This window comes from Asparagus officinalis, chromosome 2 (assembly GCF_001876935.1).
Source record: "Asparagus officinalis chromosome 2, Aspof.V1, whole genome shotgun sequence".
Lineage (NCBI taxonomy): Eukaryota > Viridiplantae > Streptophyta > Magnoliopsida > Asparagales > Asparagaceae > Asparagus > Asparagus officinalis.
Window position 1 is genome coordinate 13,465,121 of NC_033795.1, and position 22,916 is coordinate 13,488,036.

Consider the following 22,916-nt stretch of genomic DNA (forward strand, 5'->3'; position numbering starts at 1 on the left):
AAATTTGCAACGGAGGGATATAACCTTTAGATCATTAAATTTCATGATTCTGTGTACTTTCGTGATTTGTTTCGTGATCAACGGGTTGATATTTCTCAGGTGCACATTTATTGTCATGAAGCATTCTTACTAGATATTTTCTCATTTTGAACTCGCTGAAGCTCTAACTTTATTTTTTTTTCCAGATAGATTTCTTGGGTGAATTCTTTTGATTCTTTTACCCTCAGAGGAAGAAATTTTTGTTTTTTTTTTTTTTTGACAAATAGGCCCTTTGAAAGTAAAAGAGTCGAGTAGGACCTCCTTCTAAAATTTGGAGAGTTTGAAAAAAGTCTCAAGTGTCGTCACATTAACTTGATTTTACTACAAGACAATGTACAAGTACACGTAGATCCCCTCTAAACTCCAAACTCCACATTCAACTCAACGATATCAAACCAAATCTCCTCGAACACCTCAATAATTACTCTATGATACTCCTTAGAATTCAAACACAAGTAGCACTCAAGCAGTTCTTCGAGGTCCTTCACCGTCATCAGGCCGTTCTCCCTGATCATCTCCATCATGGACTCCCTGAACTCCTTCCGCGGCTCCGACGAGCTCTTCGCCATTAATGCGAAGCCCTGCAGAACCCCCGGCTCCTCTTCACGTTGGGCGCCACCTTCTTTGCGAAGCTTGGAGGTGGAGCAGATGGGCCTTGGGCCGCCGGTGGGCTTCTTATGGGCTCTTTTCGGGCTGGGCTTCTTTGGCGAGTTGAGCGGGAAGTGGGTGTCGTGGGCCTTGGGGTGGAGATTTGACGGCGGAGATGGAGGGCTTTTGGGAGAGTGGGCCCTCTTTGGCGAGCTCGGGGTTGTGTTGGCGGGCGTGTTCATTTGGTTGAGGTTGTGGAGCAAGGCATTGGGAACCTTGGTTGATAGCTTGAGATTATGGTTGCACATCTTGAGCAAGACTAAGAGGAATTCGAGGGGATATTAATTAAGGCGCTAACTAAGAAAACTTAATCAGCTGTCGAGTGGACGGGGTCTGCTGGATAACGAGAAAGAGAGGAAAAGATGCTAGTGATTGGGACGATGGTCTTTGTGGGGGGGCTTTAAATAGGGGAGACCAGTACGGAGAAGGGGGAGGAGGAAAGAACAAAGAAGTGGTGGTGATGGATGGAGGGTAGGGTAGCTTGGTGTATAAAATAAAAGGGGAGGGGGGTACGTGGTTAGGATGCTTTGTTTGCCTCTTGTTCCTAGAACCAAACTTTGAAGGGATTAATTAAGCTAATTAGGAGTGTATTATGATTAGGGAGAAATTACAAAAAAAATTTAAAAAAAAGACAAAGTGTTGGGTGTCAGTGCAGGGTCATGGGCTTTTTTTTTGTTGTTGTTGTTGGTTGTTGTTTTGGGAGAACGTGGAGACCTGCACAACTTTCACCAGCTATAGAAGAGCTTGATTTTGTATATTTTGTGCAAGGGAAATGAATGTATATTAAAATTAGTAGCTTTTATGTTTGTTACACTCCGAAGCTTAACGGACCGGTTTTTTCACCGCCGACCGAATTTTGCAAGTGTAAAAGTAGCAGGTGACCTCACGTGGTGTAATTTTAGAGCTGTTAGAAGGCTGAGATGATTGTTTTTAGATGACGTGGCTAGTTTACGATTAGTTTTACTCTCGCCTAATCTTTCTTGTTAGTCATCTAAAACCATCCCGTACCATCTAAAAACAACCACATCAGCGCTCTAACATCCTTAAAATTACATCACGGGAGGTCACGTGCCACTCGCGTGCGCTAAATTTGGCTGGCGGTGAAAAAAAAAACAGATCTAAGTGCGCTGCACTTTCGACTGACTTCATACCAAAGAGTTGCCAAAGAAACTTTTAATACCAATCTGGTTAAGAGGAGTTACAAAAAAAAAACCAAAAACAACTCTTGGGTTTTCAGATTTTGGACGTTTAAAGATTTATTTTTTTAAAAAAATGCAAATAAAACTCTAAAATAATAGCTCATTTGTCTAAATCTGTAGCTCCCTCATCTCAACAGATACCGTATAGCATGTTTATATATATTGGGAAAATTTGTAAAATAGTCCGTTTTTGCTAATTATTTAGCAAAATAGACCGTTTTGCTAAATAATTAGCAAAATAGACCTCTTTTGAAGAAAAAAAAGGTCGATTTTGAAAAACAAGACTCAGAAAACATACGTGACTACTAGTCACGTATGTTTAGAGCCAACTTAATCACGGATTAGTGACTCAGAAAACATACGGGACTACTAGTCACATATGTTTTCTGAGTTCATCTCAATGTTTTGTGAAAATTTCTGAGTTCACTAATCCGTGATTAAAACATACTGGACTACTAGTCCCGTATGTTTTCTGAGCTGCTTTGCAAAATAGACCTCTTTTTGGCCTGTTGGCCAAAAAGAGATCTATTTTGCTAAATGTCATGCAAGTGCATCGTGCAGAAATGCTAGTTGTTTATAATTGATGAAACAATCTAAACCATTAATCTTATTAGCGAGTACTTATTTAGTATGCTTTATTGATTCCCGTAATCTCTTACCTCTCATGGCTCTTGCAACTTGAAGAAAAATAAATCTCAACAACTGACACAAATTTTAATTGATATTCACTTTTTAGAGATCTCCGCGCTCGTTTCTCTGTTTCTCACCAACTCGACTTAAAAGGAAGAATCAAACATCTGCCGCTTCTGTATTCTTTATTCAGCTCACAGAAACTCAAGGCCCATATCTTTTTACTAAAATGTCATTATCCTTGAGGAAAAGAGCCTATATAATTAAGTGGAGATTTAAGTTGACAAGTCTATATCACCACCACTGCAACTACCATCACCCATTTGATGGGTGCAAAGGTGCAAACGCACGATTCTTGAATTATTGAGTGCCAAGTAAAGCGACAATGCATTTATATTTTTGGATACGGAGTTGGAGCCTGGGCCCTGACATTTAGGCCCACTGAAGTTTGTACCGTAACTAGATCGTCGGAGCGTAAAGATAGTTAGATCTGAGTCATATTGTGGGACCATTACGAAGGCTCCGAAATAAATAGAAATCGGAGCAGAGATTCTAATCTCAACAACCCCTTACCCCTCTGTTGTGTTTATTTTTTACTTTTATTTTTTCAAGTAGAGGAATGCGATATTTAAAGACATCTATTATTTTACTACCAAACTATTATTATTCTCGTGTACAGAATTAGAAAAAGTATAACGCGCTAAATTAAGCATTAGCTAAGTCAAGTACATTTCATAATTGTACATTGTATCATTGGAAAGACCATCCAATTTCCTCAAGACATGATGGGGAATGCCTATATTCTTTTAAATTTTCCTCTTTGATGTCTTGAGATATACTTAATTAAGGTTAGGTATTTCACATAAGTGGACATCAAATTGAGCAGTTTGTTTGTAGCTTTGTCTATATATTCATAGCTCTGTCATCATCAGAGAGAAAGGTACCTGACATATACCTTATAACTCTCACTATACCATATAGTTTTTTTTTGAGAGAAAAACAAGGGATATACCATGTTCATTAATATTAATCAAAAGTATAGATACAAAATTAGGATACGAACTATATCCAAAGATTGGAAGATAGAAAATATAGTTTCTCAAAACTAGGGATGTATGACCTTCTTCTTCCAAACATCCATGAAGATGAAGAGAACGCCTTGCTGCCATTCACCGTTGATATAGATATAGAGAAGAACCAAATCCAGCCATACATATAGGAACAGGAAATTATAGTTTCTATAGCCTAATAAAAACAAAGATCCAAAAATATCAAAAATATTGTTTGTACATATCACACAAAATATGTTTTCATCTTCTTCACTTTGTAACCTTCAAACACTTCTACAAATTGGCTCTTCTTTAAGCTTCACTGATATCTTTTGCGCTTCAGTACCACTCCCAAAATCTGCCCGATCATATAAACCAGATATTGTTCTTCTTTTAACACTTCTCTCCTAGCAAAATGGTTATGGAAGTGTTTAGATAGAAACTCCCAAACTGGTGAATTCCCACACAAACTTTATGTTAATGGAGGCTCTTTTCTTCAAACCAGACATTTCAATGCCTCCAATTCATCTTTCTGGAATACTGTCGTATCTCATACATAGACTTTTTTTCAAAACATATCATGGGGGCTTGGTTCTGGAGATAAAGTTAGATTTTGGGAGGATAAGTGGTCTGGTAACAATTCTTTAATTAGCAAGTCTTTTCCCAGAATCCTTTAAGCTAGCTCTCTCCTTAAATGTTTCTGTTAAAAGCCAAGGGAATTTTCAAGACAATGATTGGTTTTGGCATCCGTTGATGAGAAGAAGTATATCTCATGCATCTCAAACTGACAAAGTTCATCTCATGCATCTTTTAACGAATTATCGCGTGTACACCCTATATCAGATCATCCCAAATGGTTACTTGCTTCCAACAGTATGTATACAGTCAAATCATTTTATAATTTTCTAAACTGGAGAGGTATTGATAGCCCTATTTACAAAGTTATATGGAACTCTACCATTCCTTCAAAAGTGTGTATCTTCACTTGGCTTCTAACAAATAATAGACTGAACACCAAGGAGGTTCTTCAATCAAAGGGTTGGAATGAGGATACTAATTGTTTATTTTGTCAGCTAGAACCAGAATCAAGAGACCATCTGTTCTTTTCATGTTCTATAACAAAACGGGTATGGAAACACTTCATTGATTACTACTTACCCTTTCCTTGGCCAACATCTTTAGAGGAGCACTTGACAACTATAGAAAGTCTTCAGGGGACTAAAGGGCATCTATGGCGATCCATATTTTCATCAGTATGCTGGTGTATATGGATAATAAGAAATAAATGTATTTTTTATCAAGCTACTTTTTCTTTAAAGTCATATACCATATAGCTATAAGTTCAAGGAACAAAAAGTACAAAAAAGAGGATCGATAACGGTAGTGGATTTAAAAAAATTATTGAATAACAAACAATAAGTATCTATTTACCTAAAATTAACATAATACTATAAAATTATAGTAGCCGATGAGAATGCATCGGGGTAGTTTAAATGAGCTTATTCAATTTGCTACTAACTTGATTAGTATTTTGAGATAAATTACAACGTAATTTTTAAAATTTGTAGTGGGCAGATTGTAAATATTACAAAGGCTACATTCAATCTGTAAATTCATGGGGGTGTAACTGCACCCCAGCTTCTACATCTAAATCTGCTCCTGATCAAAAAGGTAATTGCTGAAAAGAAAATAGAGAACCGATAGTAGTTTACAATTACTGTCGTGCGCCTATGCGGAAGCGTGCATGCGCACACCGAACGAGTCTGAGATCACGAGAAGAAGATGAACCACACACGAGCACAATCCAATTCAAATATGACAAATCCAACCAAACACAGATATATACATGGTTCGGCAATTTGCCTACGTCCACGGGGAGAGGATGGGGAGATTCCACTAAATCAAGGAGAGTACAAAAGGGTTACAATCACACAAAATCACTCAAACTAACCCTCAAAATCAAGGAGAGTACAAAAGGGTTACAATCACACAAAATCACTCAAACTAACCCTCAACCAAAGCTCTTAACTTGCTCACAATATCTCCCTCTCACAATGCTCAATAGCCTCTCTGAATCTCTCAAATCTCTGTTGTTAAAACCCTAGAAAATCGTATCCCTATTTATATCCAAACAGAAACCCAAACAGAATCTATGTTGTGCGCAGCGAAAATTTCGGCAGCACTTCGGCAGCACAACAAGAGAGTCAGGTCGTAATAAGAATTCTTGTTTCTCAAAGGGAACAAGAATCTGAAGCCTAATATCCCACAATATCTCATCAAAGTGGGATATTAGCTCTTCCTCTCGTCAGATCTAGGACTGCGCATCGAGGGAACCTAAAAGCTATTACAAATCACACAAATAGCAGTACAACCAATTTTTACGTGGTTCGGCAAATTGCCTACGTCCACGGGACAAGGAGGGGGGAGATCCACTAATAAAGGGAGAGAATACAAATAGGGTTTACAATTACTCTCAAACTAAACCCTTAAACAAACTCTCAAATCCCTCACAAAATCTCTCTCAAAAAGGATGCACAAAAAAAACCCTAAAAGAAAAGTCTCTTCTTTTCTTTTCTTTTGCACCTTCTCTGTAGCCGCAAAGAAATTCGCAGCCGCCAAAACTTCACGTGCTCCCAAGAACCTCCTGCACAACCCCAGGAACAATATTTGTTCCTTTATATAACCGGAGAATCATGCGGTTTGTGGCCAAAAATGAACTTGGGCTCACGCAGAAAAGCCCACGAACTCTATTCTCTCACTCGTAAACGAATTCATGGGTGGCCCCCACACCCACGTGATCACAATTCTTCACATCGGTGAAGTTTTTCCAAAACTGAGCCGACACCAAAGCAATCAAATGTCCCACTTGTTGTGTCTAGTACGAACGCAATCCACAACAAGTCGAGAACCCGAATAAGAGTCCAAACAATCTCACCCCCATCAACTAATCCAAACTGGCTGCATCTGAAAGACTGCCTACGTATCCTCTTGCCCAAGGAATCAAGCCGAACGTAGTTCATCCAAATGGCCGTCAACGGCCTCAACAATCACGAATATGCAACAAGTTTCGACAATGATCAAACTTGTTGCTCGGAACCACCTTAGTGAGCATATCCGCCGGATTATCCTTCGTGTGGACTTTCATAATCTCCACATCGCCATCTTCAAGAACATCTTGAACGAAGTGATAACGAACGTCAATGTGCTTTGTTCGCGCATGAAAAACCTGATTCTTCGCCAAATAGATAGCACTCATGCTATCACAATAAATAGTGACGGACCTCTGCGATATACCAAGTTCCTCCAAAAGTCCTCGAAGCCAAATAGCCTCCTTCACAGCCTCCGTAACTGTCATATACTCTGCCTCCGTCGTAGACAAAGCCACCGTCGACTGTAAGGTGCATCTCCAACACACCGGCGCACGGGTCAAAGTGAACACATACCCCATCGTAGACCGGCACTTATCCAAATCCCCGGCATAATCCGAATTAACATAGCTATTGCATAGCTGCCCACCTGTAGTGTCCCGCTCATAAACTAAACCAACATTGAGCGTACCTCGAATGTACCTCAAAATCCATTTCACGGCGTCCCAATGACCCACTCCTGTATCGTGCATGTATCTCGATACCATGCTTATCGCCTGTGACAAATCTGGCCTCGTACATACCATCGCGTACATCAAGCTCCCAACCGCACTCGCATATGGAGTCTTCGACATCAACTCTCTATCTTTAACTGATTTCGGTGAAAGACCAGCTGAAAGCTTCAAATGGGCTCCCAATGGTACACTAACTGGCTTCGTATCCATGCTAACATGGAATCGTTGTAGAACCTTCTTCAAATAAGCCACATGTGTCAAACAAATTCTGTCCTTCTTCTTGTCTCTGCCGATCTCCATCCCTAGAATGCACTTCGCCTCACCCAAGTCTTTCATCTCAAACTCATTTCATAGCTGAACTTTCAATTCATCTATAGCCGACCTGTAAATAGAGGCAACCAACATATCGTGGACATAGAGCAACAAATAAATGTACGCACCTCCTTTCAACTTGTGAAAATATACGCAAGGATCAAACTAGCTTCGAGTGTACGAATGACCAAACATAAAACCATCAAATCTCCTATACCACTGTCGAGGAGACTGTTTCAAACCGTATAGCGATTTCTTCAATCTGCAAACCAACTTATCTTTCCCTGCAGCTCGGAATCCCAATGGCTGAGTCATATATATTTCTTCATCAAAATCACCATGAAGAAATGTCGTCTTCACATCCAACTGATCTAACTCCAAACCATACTGTGCCACCAAAGCTAGTAAAATCCGAATCGAAGAATGCTTCACCACCGAAGAGAAAACCTCATTATAGTCAATGCCTTCCTCCTGTGCATAGCCCTTCGCAACCAACCTAGCCTTGAATCTCAATGGAGTGCCTTCAATGTCCTCCTTCTTCGTGTATACCCACTTGCAACCAATTGCCTTCCGCCCCTTTGGAAGCTCAACAAGCTCCCATGTATCGTTCTTATGAAGATATTTCATCTCCTCATGCATAGCCATCTGTCACGAATCAGCCTCCGAACTCTGTTCGGCCTCTCTGAATGTAGTAGGCACCAACTCATCGATACCCTCCACCAGAAGTGCATATGCAACTGTGTCGGCATACCGTGCTGGCATCTGTATGTTTCTCCTCTGTCTCCGAACCGCAATAGAATCCTGAACCTGAACCGTCGGTTCCTGATCCTGCACATTTGTACTCGTATCCTCCGTGTCACCGTCGTGCTCGCCTGACGTCACCTCAGTCGACACCTGCATGGATATTGTACCATCTGGACAATGTAGAGCTGCATCGATCTCCACCACCTATGATATCTCCTCCGTCGGGTCGCTCTCCACCTTATGAGAGCTGGGAAGCTTCAAGATAGAAGCCTCATCAAATGTGACGTCCCTACTCAGCACAATCTTCTTATCAACTGGATCCCAAAGCTTGTATCCCTTGACACCACGCTTGAATCCTACAAATATGGCCTTCCTAGCTCGAGGTTCCAATTTATCAGTTTTAACATGATAATATGCGGGGTACCCAAATACCTTGAGTTAGTCATAATCGTGTGAGTTGGTCATAATCATGTGCTGGCTTTCCCGACCACTTCTCCATAGGGGTCTTCCCCTCAATCGCAGATGAAGGCAGCCTATTAATGAGGTGGCTCGCATACGTAAGTGCCTCAGCCCAAAAGATCTTCTTCAAACCACTCTGCGATAATAAGCATCGGACCTTCTCCAGTAAAGACCGATTCAACCTCTCTGCCACCCCATTTTGATGCGATGTATGACTAACCGTAAAGTGCCTCTCTATGCCCTCGTCTCGACATAGCTGCAAAAAGGGGTCTGAAGTATATTCACCACCGTTGTCGGATCTCAACGTCTTGATCTTTCTCCCAGTCTGCAGTTCCAATCTCTTTTTCCACTCCACGAATATATCTAGGACTTCACTCTTCTTCGTCATGGTGTACACCTAACATCGCCTAGAATAGTCATCTACAAAAGTGACGAACCAATATCGACCACCAAGTGATGCAGTCTTGGTAAGACCCCAAACATCTGTGTGCACGTAGTCCAGGATGCCCCTCGTCTGATGAATGGCAGTCCCGAACTTCACCTTCGTCTTCTTGCCAAGAACCCAGTGCTCACAGAACTCAATCTTCCCACTCCTGGCTCCCTTCAATAGCCCCTGCTTGCACAATGCCTGCAGTGACTTTTCACCTGTGTGCCCCAATCTATAGTGCCAAAGTCTGCTCATGTCCGCTTCTGAAATAGCCGAAGCAACCTGGCCAATCTCGGTGATTCCCTTCAGATAATATAAATTCCGATTGCGGACTCCTCTCATCACCACCAATGATCCCTTAGTAACCTTCGCTACAGCGTTTTCGAAAGTCACCTTGAATCCCTTCGCCTCCAAAGCTCCAACTGAGATAAGATTTTTCTTCAGTTGAGGAACAAATCTCACCTCCTTCAACTCACGGACTACTCCATCGTGCATCCTAATCCGCACGGTACCTATCCCACAAATGCCACAGGATTGATCATTTCCTATGACAACAACGCCCCCGTCGACTTTCTCAAAAGATGCAAACCAGTCTCGCCTAGGGGTCACATGAAAAGTAGCGCCGGAATCAAGCATCCAATCTAATACATCCACATAGTTCACCTCCGGAGTAATCAGTAGAGAAAAGCATGAATCATCGGAATCATCGCCTTTCGTAATATTCACCTCATTGGCCTTCGGGCCCTTTTTCTTGCCATTCTCTTTCTCCTTGAGCTTATGGCAGTCTATCTTCCAATGTCCATATTCCTTACAGAATGCACATTGGTTCTTTGCTAATTGGTGGCGGCTTCTTGACTTTGACCTTCCTCTATTACCACCTTTCGGATATGGGCTTCTACCTCTCGTCGACAAGGCCTCGCCTGAAGTGCTAGCACGGGAAGTCTTCTTGTCCTTCCTCCTCAAATCGTAATTGGTCAATGCGTTAGTCACTTTACTATAGCTGATAGAAGATCTCTCGTTCAACAAAGTGAGCACGAATGTATCATACTCCTCATCCGGTAAGGAGCCTAACAAAATAATCGTCTTGTACTCATCCGATATCTTCTCATCAACATTCGCCAAGTCCGACAACAACTTAGTATAGTTGTTCACATGCGCCGCTAGTGAGGTACCTCTGGACATCTAAAATCTGAAGAGTCTTCGCAGCAAGTGCAACCTATTCTCAACACTCTTTGTGAGATACTTGTTGTTGAGAATTTCCCACATCTTCATTGCAGACGTCACCCCAATCACATCATATTTCAGCTCCTGTTCCAAACAGGACCTGATCACCCCACAAGCGTTTCTATTCATCTTCTCCCATATCGCCTCTTCATATTTAGGTGGCCTCTCGTGGACCATGATGGTCTTTTCCAAATTCTGAGCATTGAGCGCATCCTGTACGTCGCTCATCCACAAACCAAAGTTGATTTTACCGTCATATTTCACCACACTAATCTTAGTGTTCTGAAAACCAACTTGTATTGTACTCGCCATCGATTTGCTGCTTTCACCTTCTTCTCCCATTGCGAACTAACTCCAAATTGTAGAGAAAGAACAAATTTGATAGAATTAGGAACCACCCAACTGAACCCTAGATCGGATTCCAAATAGATCTCCTATCCACACGAGGAAAGCGAAATCTCCAACGGCAACTCCTAATGCTATCTCCACCGAAGCCGAGAACTCCAAGAACCAAGCTTCACACAGGACTGCGCGTCGAGGGAACCTAAAAGCTATTACAAATCACACAAATAGCAGTACAACCAATTTTTACGTGGTTCGGTAAATTGCCTACGTCCACGGGGCAAGGAGGGGGGAGATCCACTAATAGAGGGAGAGAATACAAATAGGGTTTACAATTACTCTCAAACTAAACCCTCAAACAAACTCTCAAATCCCTCACAAAATCTCTCTCAAAAAGGATACACAAAAAAACCCTAAAAGAAAAGCCTTTTCTTTTCTTTTCTTTTGCACCTTCTCTATAGCCGCAAAGAAATTCGCAGCCGCCAAAACTTCACGCGCTCCCGAAAACCTCCTGCACAACCCCAGGAACCAAAACTTCACGCGCTCCCGAAAACCTCCTGCACAACCCCAGGAACAATATTTGTTCCTTTATATAACCGGAGAATCATGCGGTTTGTGAATATTTGTTCCTTTATATAACCGGAGAATCATGCGGTTTGTGGCCAAAAAACGAACTTGGGCTCACGTAGAAAAGCCCACGAACTCTATTCTCTCACTCGTAAACGAATTCATGGGTGGCCCCCACACCCACATGATCACAATCTAAACAGAAAACCAAACTGTGAAAAAAACCCGTCATAAGTCGACTTAACAGGTAGTGTCATGAGTCGACTTGGTAGAGAGAAAAACAGCAACTGGAGAACAGTTCGTAAGTTGACTTAACAGGCTTCACAAGTCGACTTGACAGAGCGAAAAATCACAACTCCAGAGCAGAACGTAAATCGACTCGTGCACAGACACAAGTCGACTTACCATAAGTCGACTTATGACAGAAAAACTGGTTTTTTTTGTTTTCTCCACAATTACTTGAATGATTAAGTAACTAATGACACACACGTGTGTGATTGAGCAAGACTGAGATTCCCCACAACTAGACCAAACGTTGTTAACTAATATTAAAACTTAAGCAATATAAGCCTAACTAGTTTTAGTTAATGTAGGATATATTAAATTGAGGGAACATGCTTCACCAAACAGTCCAAGGTCCCCCTTATTTTGTTTCCTGTGATTGCCATCTACACCCTCTAAATATACAACTAATCAACATGCATGATGCATGTCCTAGAAAATCTGTATTATCACATGCTTCCAGACTTCCAGTTCCAGCTCGACACCACGATGCTCGGAAGAAACTTGTCCTCTCTAAAACTGAGGACAAAAAAAAATGACACGTGTTCACAAGCAATTTTAAACCAATATTAATAGTTAAAATATTAGTACGTACAGAAAATAATATTGATGCACTGCAAACACAGAAATTATTGCGACCACAAGTCTTATGGGGGGGTTAGTTGAAATACTGAGTGAATTTATTAAGACTCCTTTATACTCAAGGGATGTATTTGTCAAAAGATAATTTTTTCTCTTAGGGGCCGTTTGGTTCGTTTCCTTGATATAGAGAAATGTAATTCCATGTAAAGAAATACAAGTTTTGAGTTTTCTAAACTTTTTCAAGAAATAGATTGTTTTGCTTTGGTTCGCACATAAAAAATGGTGGGAAACCAATGTATTTATTTTTCTTGTGTTTGGTTCGCATAGAAAAAAAGGAAAACTTTTGTAAACAAAGCAGAGAAGGAAAAAATCTGACGTGACAGAGTTTTCATCAATTTTACTTGGTTGGGAAAGGAAATCGAAGAGGGGAAAAAATCTTAGTTGGCGACGATTTCAGCAGAGTTTTCCCTCTTCCATTCGAGCGAACCAAAGTGGCACAAAGAAATGGACGGAAACAAAAAAGCTGACGTGGAGGGCTAAAAATCTGACGTGGAGGGGTTTTCTGAGTTTTCCACCCCTTATAATAGCGAAAAATCTGACGTGGAGGGGTTTTCTGAGTTTTCCACCCCTTATAATAGCGAACCAAACAGCCCCTTAGGGTAAAAAACTAAAAATAAAAAAAAATCCATTTAGCGTGTCTATCTTAAAAGTAAATAAAACTAGAGGTTAGTAAATTTAAAACAATGATACGAGAGGTCTATTGAAAATTAGCTCATTTTAATATTAAAGTTGTAATTGTAACCAATATAAACACAGTTTTTTTGCTTTTTTACCTGATATTAGCACTGCCTTTCCAAACAACCTGCGCTACCCGTATTGAATAATATGGTAACACTTTTTTTTTTTTGCAGGACAAGCAAACATTGACAAATATCTGGAAAGGCCTCTCCATAGAATCTGCTAGAGGACTCGACATGCAAATGATTTTAGTACTACTTGAACTCGCAAATATTTAAAAGACAGCTTTTGTAGGGTCTGGACAAATTGATGTCATGTGTTAATATGCCGAAAAAAACGGTTAATCTCCTATTTTCAGATTGGATGTCTGACTTTAACATCAAATTTGTTGCGTACAGCGCTATATAAATAAACCTTTTGTATGTTTTTGCAATTTAAAGGGAAGGGAGAGAGAGTACTTCTCCACTGTTGGCTCAGGACAACCTAATAAACTCGACAAGAAAGTTGTAGTTTTGTACGCATATCGTGTGGTCAATACATATATGACTAAATGTATTAAATTGTAGCGCATAATGTTAGAGATTCGAAACAATCAAATCGAATCCGTGCCCTTTCGGACCTTGTGTTGAGAGTAGAAAAATAAAAAAAATCACCGCAAATAAAAAAAACTTGCAGGAAAGTAAATAAGAAAGAACAAACCAGATTTCACGAAGTTCGGCAACGTGCCTACGTCCTCGGGAGCCACACCACACAATTCCTTTAATTTAATTGAAGAAGATTATAATGCTCACAATAGGCCTCTCTCACTCTCTAAGAAATTTGATCTCAAAGAGCCCTCAAAAACCTCTATTTTCGTGTCTTTTAAACTCTAAAACATATAAGAGTATATATAGAAGTCTGGGTGGAAACAGAATCCCGATCAAAACAGGAAACTAGAAAAAACGTTGTCAGTCGACCGGACCTGATGTTTCGGTCGACCAGCTAGAACATAGTTTTCTTACAAGCTCTGGTGCATGTTTTCGGTCGACCGGACCATCACCTTTGGTCGACCGGATGACCACTCTCGGTCGACCACCATCTTGCGTCGGTCGACCGGCCAGAGTGATATCTTCTCCTCAGTTTTCTACAGGGTTCGCGATTGATCGGATATCCTCCCCCAGTCGATCGGATATCCTACATAAGACCACCAATGGCTGATGAATATGGCACTTTACTCATATGATCCTTCTCTACATTTGTCTTGGGTGATTGCTCCTCAGATAACTTGAACTGACTTCCAAGGGGCGTACCGACAGGCTTTGCATTCTGCATGCTAAATCTCTGAAGTACATTCTCGATGTATTCAGTTTGACTCAACCTCAACGTCCACTCAGCTTCATCTCTACTGATACGCAATATCCACTACATTGGCAGTATCCGACCTCGTGCAAACCATTGCGTATATAAGACTACCAATGGCTGATGAATATGGCACTTTGCTCATATGATCCTTCTCTGCATTTGTCTTAGGCGATTGCTCCTCAGATAACTTGAACTGACTTCCAAGAGGCGTGCCGACGGGCTTTGTATTCTGCATGCTGAATCTCTGAAGTACCTTCTGGATGTATTCAGCTTGACTCAACCTTAACGTCCCTTCAGCTTTATCTCTACTGATTCGCATCCCAAGAATCTGCTTCGTTGCACCCAGATCCTTCATAACAAATTCATTTGCCAACTGCTTCTTTAATCTGCTTATCTCTTCTAAACACGGTCATGCAACTAACATGTCATCAATATACAATAATAACATGATAAAGCTGAACTCGAACCTCTTGAAGTAGCAACAATGATCTGAATTGCATCTCCTATAGCTATTGCTCTGTATGAAGTTGTCGAAGTTCTTATACCACTGTCTCGGAGACTGTTTCAATCCGTACAAGTTCTTCTTGAGCTTACACACAATCTCTTCCTTTCCTTCTTTAATGAAGCCAACAGGTTGATTCATGTAGATTTTTTTCATCCAAGTCATCATGAAGAAATGTAATCTTCACATCTAACTACTCAAGGTAGAGATCTTCTGTAGGTACTAAGCTCAACACCACTCTGATGGTTGTGAGTTTCACAATGGGAGAAAATATCTCCATATAGTCCACTCATTCCCGCTGTTGGAACCCCGTCATAACTAATCTGGCCTTATATCTCTTACTTCCATCACTCTCCTGCTTGACCCGATAGACCTATTTGTTATCAGTGTTGTACCTAGGCGGCCGCCCAGGGCTAAGCGGGCCGATTACACGGGCCGCCTCACAAAATCCAGCCCAAAAAAATCCCTGGGCGCTCCCAAGAACCCGAACCCAAAACCAAAACCCAAAACCCAAAACCGAAACTAGCCCTAAATCTCTTTTACAGATTCACCGACGCCGTCAGCAAAAAGAAAAAATCGCCTTCGATCTCGTGCTGGAGTTTCGAGCTCGTCTTCAACCTCGTGCTGGAGTTTCGAGCTCATCTTCAACCTCATGCTGGAATTTCGACCTCGTGCTGGACTTTCGAGCTGTAGCTTCGTCTTCAACCTCGTGCTGGAGCTTCGTCTTCGACCTCGTGCTGGACTTTCGAGCTCGTGCTGGACTTTTGAGCTCGTCTTCAACCTCGTGCTGGAATTTCGAGCTCGTCTTCAACTTCGAGCTCATCTTCGAGCTCATCGTTCTCATCTCCAACTTCGAGCTCATCTTCGAGCGGTCGTTCTCATCCTCGAGCTGGACTTTCGTTCTCATCTTCAGCCTGTAAGTAAAACACGACTTCAAACTTGGGTTTTGGTTTAATCCGCTGATCATTTAGTAAAACACGACTTCAAACTCGTGCTGGACTTTCCGTTCGGCTGTGCTCTTAAGAAGATTGGGTTGATAATTTTTATTGGGTTGCTTACTTGTGGGTTTAATCCGCTGATCATTTGAAATCTGTGTTTAAGAGAAATCTATGTTGATTGGAAAGGTAAAATCTGTGTTTAATCCGCTGATGTTTCATGTTTGGTAGATTCTTATTACTTGTGAGGTTTTTTTATTATATGTTGTTCAGTTTAGCAGGCTAGTGAAGTTGAGATTTGTTGTTTCAAGCTTATGGAAATTAACTGCTCCTAGCCACCTATGACTGTCATATGCATTTATAATTTATTACATGTTAACTTAATATATTTATATCATATTTAGTTTAATTGTTAAGTTTATTTGTTCAATTGTTTAAGTTTAATTTTTCTATTTCAAATGAAAAAGTATCCGAGTGTACAACAGAATATGCATCACCACGGTCCACAACAGACTTTTACTCCTTACATTTATCTTTGTCATATTCATTCTCTGCATTTGCTCAAAGCTTACAACTGTACATGCAATAATTGTGTATCTGTATTGAGTTGAGTGCTGAAACTATAATATTCATGCTCCCTACATTTGGATTTACAGCAATAACGAATGAAGTTGCAGTTTTTGACCTACAAAATAGAACAATAATTAGTTGCAATTTTTGCAGTTGGAGCAATAACGAATGAAAGTACAGTTAATGGTCATTGTAGTTATTGGATATTTTGGGACATAAACTTCTAGTTATTGGATATTATATGCCTTGTCATTTAGTATGTATGCATCTTTGATTGACTATTATACTTTGGATAGCATATGTGTTGTGTTGGTATTTTTGTATTTATGCATTGTTGATTGAGTATATATATTTATCTTCAAGTATCACAATTAAAAAAAAAAACCGCCCAGAAGAAAAAAACCGCCCAGAAACCGCTTAGGCGCCCGCCTAGGCGTCTAAGCGCTGGGCGCCAAGTCCGGCGCCCAGGAGCGCCCAGCGTTTAATGTAACATTGTGTAGTAGTGTGCTTTATATATTGTCAGAAAAAAATTATTTCTAATCTTCGGAGGAGGACTTTAGCCTGATCCATCATTTCTTTATTAACATATCTATGCTGACTACTTTTCCTGTTAATACAAAGTATAGTTTGATGTCTATGGATGCATGCGTATGTCACTGTGATCAGAAGTGTCTAACCAATTTATCCATGTTTTCTTTAATAGATATGTGTATGGTGTTGGCATCATATAATGGAAATGGCTGAAAAAGAAGGATCAGATGGGCGATGTCCAGCATGTCGCACAACATATGATAAGCAAAGAATTGTTGGAATGTCTGCCAACTGTAAAAGGTCTGTGGTTTGCTTTGTCCTTGTGCAAAACTAACCATCGTATTCATTGTTAAAATTTGCATATGTGAATAGGATGGTGGCTGAAATAAGTGCAGAGAAAAAGCAGAAGCCCCAAAAGGCAAAGAATAAATCTTCATCAGCCATAGAGGATAGGAAGCATCTTAGTAGTGTCCGTGTGGTGCAGAGAAATCTTGTATACATAATGGGAATGCCTTCTAATTTAGCTGATGAAAGCGTATGTATCATTGATTATGGTTTTTCCTATTCTTTGACCAAGTAAGGTCAATTTGGTACTTCATTTTGATATTTCACTAATATAGGTAAAATGGTTCGGACAGGTTCTTGAGCGTAAAGAATACTTTGGCCAGTATGGGAAAGTTTTAAAGGTTTCAGTTTCACGCCAGGCTGGGACAACTCCTCAGCAAGTGGCTTGAATATGGTGCAATGCAAACTATGTGGGCACAAGGTGAATGCGGGAATCCATCGATTTAAGAAGCATCTTGCAGGGTTGAGGGGGGACACCAAACCATGTTTGAAGATTAGTGAAAAAGATAAGCAGAGGGTGAAAGAAGTCATTGATGCTAATTCGAAGAAGAAGCAAGCTAAGGAGAGGCACACTATAGACTTAGAAGAAGAACTTCACACGACGAGGCCGTGTGATGAAGAAAAAGATGAAGAAGAAATCATCTCTCCTTCCATAGGCGATGGATCTTCAAAGAGGTCTAGAGAGCCTACTGTTGGGCCGATGGATGCTTACACCGCTAATGATCCAGAGCTAGAGAGGTCTAGAGAGCCTACTGTTGGGCCGATGGATGCTTACACCGCTAATGATCCAGAGCTAGCGAAAAGGTTGAAAGGGAAAATGAAGCAGACAGGCGATGGATGCTTACACCGCTAATGATCCAGAGCTAGCGAAAAGGTTGAAAGGGAAAATGAAGCAGACAGAAGTGAAGGATTCTTTCCTGAAGGAGAAGAGAGATTGAGTGCATGATCAGTTGGCTACTTGGGCATATGAAAATGCCATCCCCTTTCATGCTATCTCCACGGATTCTTTTACGAAGGCATGCATGGCTATTGGAGACTATGGACCGAGCTACAAGCCTCCCAGCATGTACATGTTGAGGGAGCCCTTATTGCGAAGAGTTGTTGAGAGAACAAAAGTTTCCTTAAAGACGCATGAGGAGGAGTGGGGCAAGACTGGATGTTCCATTATGACTGATGCTTGGTCGGACAGAAAGATGCGCTCGGTAATGAATCTTTGCATCCACTGCAGATTGGGGACAACTTTTCATAAGTCAATTGAAACCAAAGAGGAAGCACATACAGGACATTATATATTTGAGTGGGTTAATACAGCTATTGAGTAGATTGGAGCTGATAAAGTCATTCAGGTTGTCACGGATAACGCACCTGCAAATATGGCCGCGAAGGAGCTTTTATATAGGAGGAGGCCGAGGATTTTTTGGACTAGTTGTGCAGCACACACTATTGACCTGATGCTTGAAAGCATCGGGAAGTTGAGTTTATTCAAAGGAGCAATTGAGAAGGCGAGGACCCTCACCATCTTTATTTATAGTCATCACAAGACTTTGTCTATGATGCGTCGCATTTGTGACAAAAGGGACATTGTGAGACCTGTAGTTACTCGTTTCGCCACTACATTTTTGACTCTGCGGAGTCTTCTTGAGAAGAAAGGGAAGTTGAGATTTATGTTTTCTGATGAAGCATGGGTGAGATGCAAGCTTGCAAAGACTGCTAAAGGCGCTAAGGTGGAGGCGATTGCTATGAGTGATAGTTGGTGGACATCGGTGGCCAAGATCTTGAAAGTGTATGCTCCTATTTTTCGATTGTTGAGGGTAGTCGATAGTGACTACAAACCCTCAATGGGATTTGTGGTGGGGATGCTTGAAGATATGAAGAAGGAGATCATTCAAGTTTTCAAGAATAAGGAGAAGGATTTTAAGCCCGTGATTGATATTATAGATGGGAAGTCCAAGGATCGGCTCTTTTCTCCCTTGCGTATGGCTTCTTACTATCTCAACCCTTACTATTTCTATAGGGATGATGTAGTGAAGAATTGCAAAAGGGCGAAAGATGGATTTCTAGATGTGGTGGAGTTGTTCTATCCTGATGTAGAGCAACAAGTTGAAATTCATACTCAAGAGTTGGAGAGATACAGAGAAGGAAAGGGTTCATTTGCTAGGATTGGAGCGGTGAAGGCTAGAGAGAAATCAGACTTGAACCCAGGTAAAATAATTTTAGAAATTGAATCATATATGACTTATAAGTTATCTATTGTGCCATTGTGGTAGTGAATCAACTAATAATATATTATCTTTTGTAGCTAATTGGTGGTATTTGCATGGTGGTGATTGTCCCTTCATGCAAAATATGGCTATGAAACTTCTCAACTTGACAAGTAGCTCTTCTGGTTGTGAAAGGAATTGGAGCACATTTGAGGGGTAAACTAATTTCTAAACTTATGAAAAATATGAAATTCTTCTTAGTTGTGTTTTCTAATTTGTGTCATTTACTTTTGAAGATTCATACGAAGAAGAGGAATAGATTGGAATCGAAGAGGTTAGAGGAACTGGTCTATGTGAAGTTTAACTCAAAGCTCAACCAGAAGAAGAGGAGAGGAGAAAACAAGAACCTACTACTATCTACTGATCGTAGTAAGGCACGAGCATGGATCCTAGAAGGAGCAGGCTCCGATGATGAGGAAGAAGTTCATCCTAGCTCAGGTCTTACTTGGAGGATGGTAGAGGGTATATCGGGAGCGGCTGAGGCTGTAGAGAATAGGAGGAGTTCTAGGCTAGCAGGACCTTCAAGTGCTTCTACTTCAGTGATAGATGATGAAGAAGAGCCTTTTGTCTCGGATGATGATGTTTCAGACGAAGAGGAGGATTGTGTGGAGATAGATTCTGGAGAGGATAGCGATGATGGAGTAGAGGAGGAACTTCATGATGATGATGATGTTTGATGATGACATTTACATTAGATTAGATGCATATTGCTAATTCATTATATTACATCTAGACTATTCCCGTTTGACTATCTTTTTGCTGATATTTTGGGACATAAACTTCTAGTTATTGGATATTATATGCCTTGTCATTTAGTATGTATGCATCTTTGATTGACTATTATACTTTGGATAGCATATGTGTTATGTTGGTATTTTTGTATTTTATGCATTGTTGATTGAGTATATATATTTATCTTCAAGTATTACAATTAAAAAAAGAAAAACCGCCCAGAAGAAAAAAACTGTCCAGAAACCGCTTAGGCGCCCGCCTAGGCGTCTAAGCGCTGGGCGCCAAGTCCGACGCCCAGGAGCGCCCAGCGTTTAATGTAACATTGCTTGTTATGCAAGGCATTCTTCTGTGTAGGTAGTTGGGCTAACTCATATGTCTCATTAGTGTGTAGAGAATTCATCTCCTCTTACATCGCATGCTCCCACTGCTGAGATTCACTCACTTGCATAGCCTCTTCATAGCACTCCGGTTTTTCACTATCTGTCAAAAGTAAATAATCAAGTGATGAGAAATATCTAGAATTCGGTTTGGGTATACTGGATGACCTCCTAAGCTCCACACCCTAGGTAGTCATCTCTGCACTTGGAACCTCCTCCGTTCTTCGATCAGAATTGACTTTGTCATCCCTATGTAGAAGTTCATCCAAATCCATGTACTCGGATCCACCTGTATCTGTAGTGTTGCACCTACTTCTTTGGCTATCCTTGGCACTATCCATGTTCTTGTACATCACCTCCTCATTGAATATCACATTCCTGGCTTCTGATGATCTTCATGTTCTTCTTATCCTAAAGACGATACTCGAACTCATCAATGTCGTATCCAATGAATGTGCACTTCTATGACTTAGCCTCTAGTTTCTCCCTGACATGGTCACTGATATGAACATATGTCATACAGCCAAATACCCGCAAGTGTGAGAGATTGATCTTCTTGTCACTCCAAACCTCCTATGGAATCCCGAAATACAATGGAGCTGATGACCTATGATTAATCAAGTAAGTTGCCATATGCAACGCATCCGTCCAAAATGTCTTAGGCAGACCAGCATGTAATTGCATGCTCCTGGCATGCTCCGTTAATGTCCTGTTTATCCTCTCTGCAACGCCATTATGTTGTGACGTCCCTGGAGTAGTCCTCTCCAAATAAATCCCATTTAGAGCACAAACCTCTTGAACTCCTCCAGCTCGTATTCTCCACCATTGTCTGATCTCAGACACTTCACCTTCAGATCTGTCTCGTTCTTCACCATGACCTTCCACTTCTTGAAGATCCAGAACACCTTTGACTTGTGCTTCATGAAGTATACCCACACCTTCCTCGAGTGATAGTCGATGAAGGTGACATAGTACGCAAAACCACCAAGAGAAGACACACTAGCTGGACCCCATACGTCTGTATGAACTAACTCTAGCTTTTGAGCTTTAGGTAGCCTTCCACCCTTCTGAAAACTAACTCTCTTCTGCTTTCCAAAGATACAGTCCTCACAAACACCGACTTCCATGGAATCGATGCCGGTTAGCTTCCCCTGTGAATGTAGAATCTTCATCCCCTTTTCGCTCATATGTCCCAATCTATTATGCCACAGATCTGTACTTTCTTTGTCAACTGCAATTGCGAGGGTGTCACTCGCATGTGAGGTGAGGTAGAGATTTCCTGTTTTGTTACCACGGGCAACAACCACTCTACCGTTGGAGATCCTCCACGAATCCCCAGTGAATGTCGAAATATAGCCTTCTGCTCTAAGTTATCCTACCGAATAAGATTTCTCTTCAGCTTCGGTATGTGTCTAACGTTCTTTAGATTCCACTTGGAGACCTTCATCTGTATTTGCACATCACCTCTTTCAACAATATTGCAAGGCTCGTTGTCCCCCAAATATATTTTTCCAAAGTCCCATACTACATAATTCTGGAGAAGCTTCTTATTAGCAGTGACATGGAAAGAGGCTCCTGAGTCGATGACCCAAGAATCAGAGTCACTGTCCATAGCAAGGATCAAGGAATCATGCACGATATGAGCCTCATACTCACTCGCATCCTTCTTAGGCGCTTTGCAGACTGAAGACATATGGTCATCATGGCCGCAGTTCCAACACTTCCCTTTGATAGGCCTAACTTTCGAGTTTGACCTCTTCTTGACTAACTTTGACCGATTCATGTTCTGATTCCCTTTCTTCTGGCTTCTGCCTCTTTACTCAAAACTTAGAGCTGAACCTGAACCTTCTGATTCAAATGCTTTTCTTCTAACCTCCTCAGATAGAATCATGCTCATGACCTCACTCAGCTTCAACATGTCCTTCCCTACCGAATTACTGATTACCGTCATACAACATGCCCAACTATCTGGCAACTACGATAATACAATAGGGCATGCACTTTGTCATCGAACATGATATCTACGAAGATAAGCTGATCAACAATCATGTTGAACTCACTGGGGTGCATCGTGAAGGACCTTCCTTTTGCCATCTTAAGGTTGAAGAGGGTTTTGATGAGATGCACCTTGTTTACGGTGGACGGTTGCTCAAACATCTTCACGAGCGCTTCCATAAGCCCAACCGTCGTCTTCTCCTTCAAAATATTATGGGTGACTGTCTTGGCGAGCGACAACCGGATTTACCCTAAAGCCTTCCTATCCAGTATCTCCCAATCCTCGTCTAACTCCTCTTTCTTTTTTCCCTTAGCCTTGCCCATCAACGGGCGATACAAGTCTTTCTGATATAGATAGTCCTCCATTTGCGACATTCAGTAGGCGAAGTCTGAACCGTCAACCTTCTCGATCTTAGATTTTCTTTCCTCTGTCATGGCTCTCACACAAACCTTCTGAACGAAGCTATGATACCAGTTGTTGGGG

The 22,916-nt window shown here is 41.1% G+C and overlaps 3 protein-coding genes across 3 annotated transcripts; 2 read left to right on the top strand and 1 right to left on the bottom strand.

The window, feature by feature from the left end:
* LOC109830853 (transcription repressor OFP3-like) lies at window positions 396–935 on the bottom strand. Its single transcript, XM_020398214.1, has one exon. It carries the CDS (start codon window positions 933–935, stop codon window positions 396–398), a length of 540 nt encoding a protein of 179 aa, XP_020253803.1.
* LOC109830854 (putative general negative regulator of transcription C16C9.04c) lies at window positions 15,339–17,456 on the top strand. The gene is made up of 4 exons (XM_020398215.1): window positions 15,339–15,602; window positions 16,895–17,022; window positions 17,095–17,257; window positions 17,361–17,456. Exons 1-4 carry the CDS (start codon window positions 15,339–15,341, stop codon window positions 17,454–17,456), a joined length of 651 nt encoding a protein of 216 aa, XP_020253804.1.
* Window positions 18,090–20,208, top strand: LOC109830855. The gene is made up of 4 exons (XM_020398216.1): window positions 18,090–18,269; window positions 18,390–19,269; window positions 19,367–19,484; window positions 19,564–20,208. Exons 1-4 carry the CDS (start codon window positions 18,090–18,092, stop codon window positions 20,003–20,005), a joined length of 1,620 nt encoding a protein of 539 aa, XP_020253805.1. The 3' UTR covers window positions 20,006–20,208.

Excerpts from the sequence above, each read along its gene's own strand:
- LOC109830853 (XM_020398214.1), bottom strand. The coding sequence starts at position 935 with ATGTGCAACCATAATCTCAAGCTATCAACCAAGGTTCCCAATGCCTTG.
- LOC109830854 (XM_020398215.1), top strand. The coding sequence starts at position 15,339 with ATGCTGGAATTTCGACCTCGTGCTGGACTTTCGAGCTGTAGCTTCGTC. Across the intron at positions 15,603-16,894 it reads TTCGTTCTCATCTTCAGCCT|ATATGTGTATGGTGTTGGCA; the intron begins GTAAGTAAAACA and ends TTTCTTTAATAG. Across the intron at positions 17,023-17,094 it reads ATGTCTGCCAACTGTAAAAG|GATGGTGGCTGAAATAAGTG; the intron begins GTCTGTGGTTTG and ends ATATGTGAATAG.
- LOC109830855 (XM_020398216.1), top strand. The coding sequence starts at position 18,090 with ATGGCTATTGGAGACTATGGACCGAGCTACAAGCCTCCCAGCATGTAC. Across the intron at positions 19,270-19,366 it reads GAAATCAGACTTGAACCCAG|CTAATTGGTGGTATTTGCAT; the intron begins GTAAAATAATTT and ends TATCTTTTGTAG. Across the intron at positions 19,485-19,563 it reads AATTGGAGCACATTTGAGGG|GATTCATACGAAGAAGAGGA; the intron begins GTAAACTAATTT and ends TTTACTTTTGAA.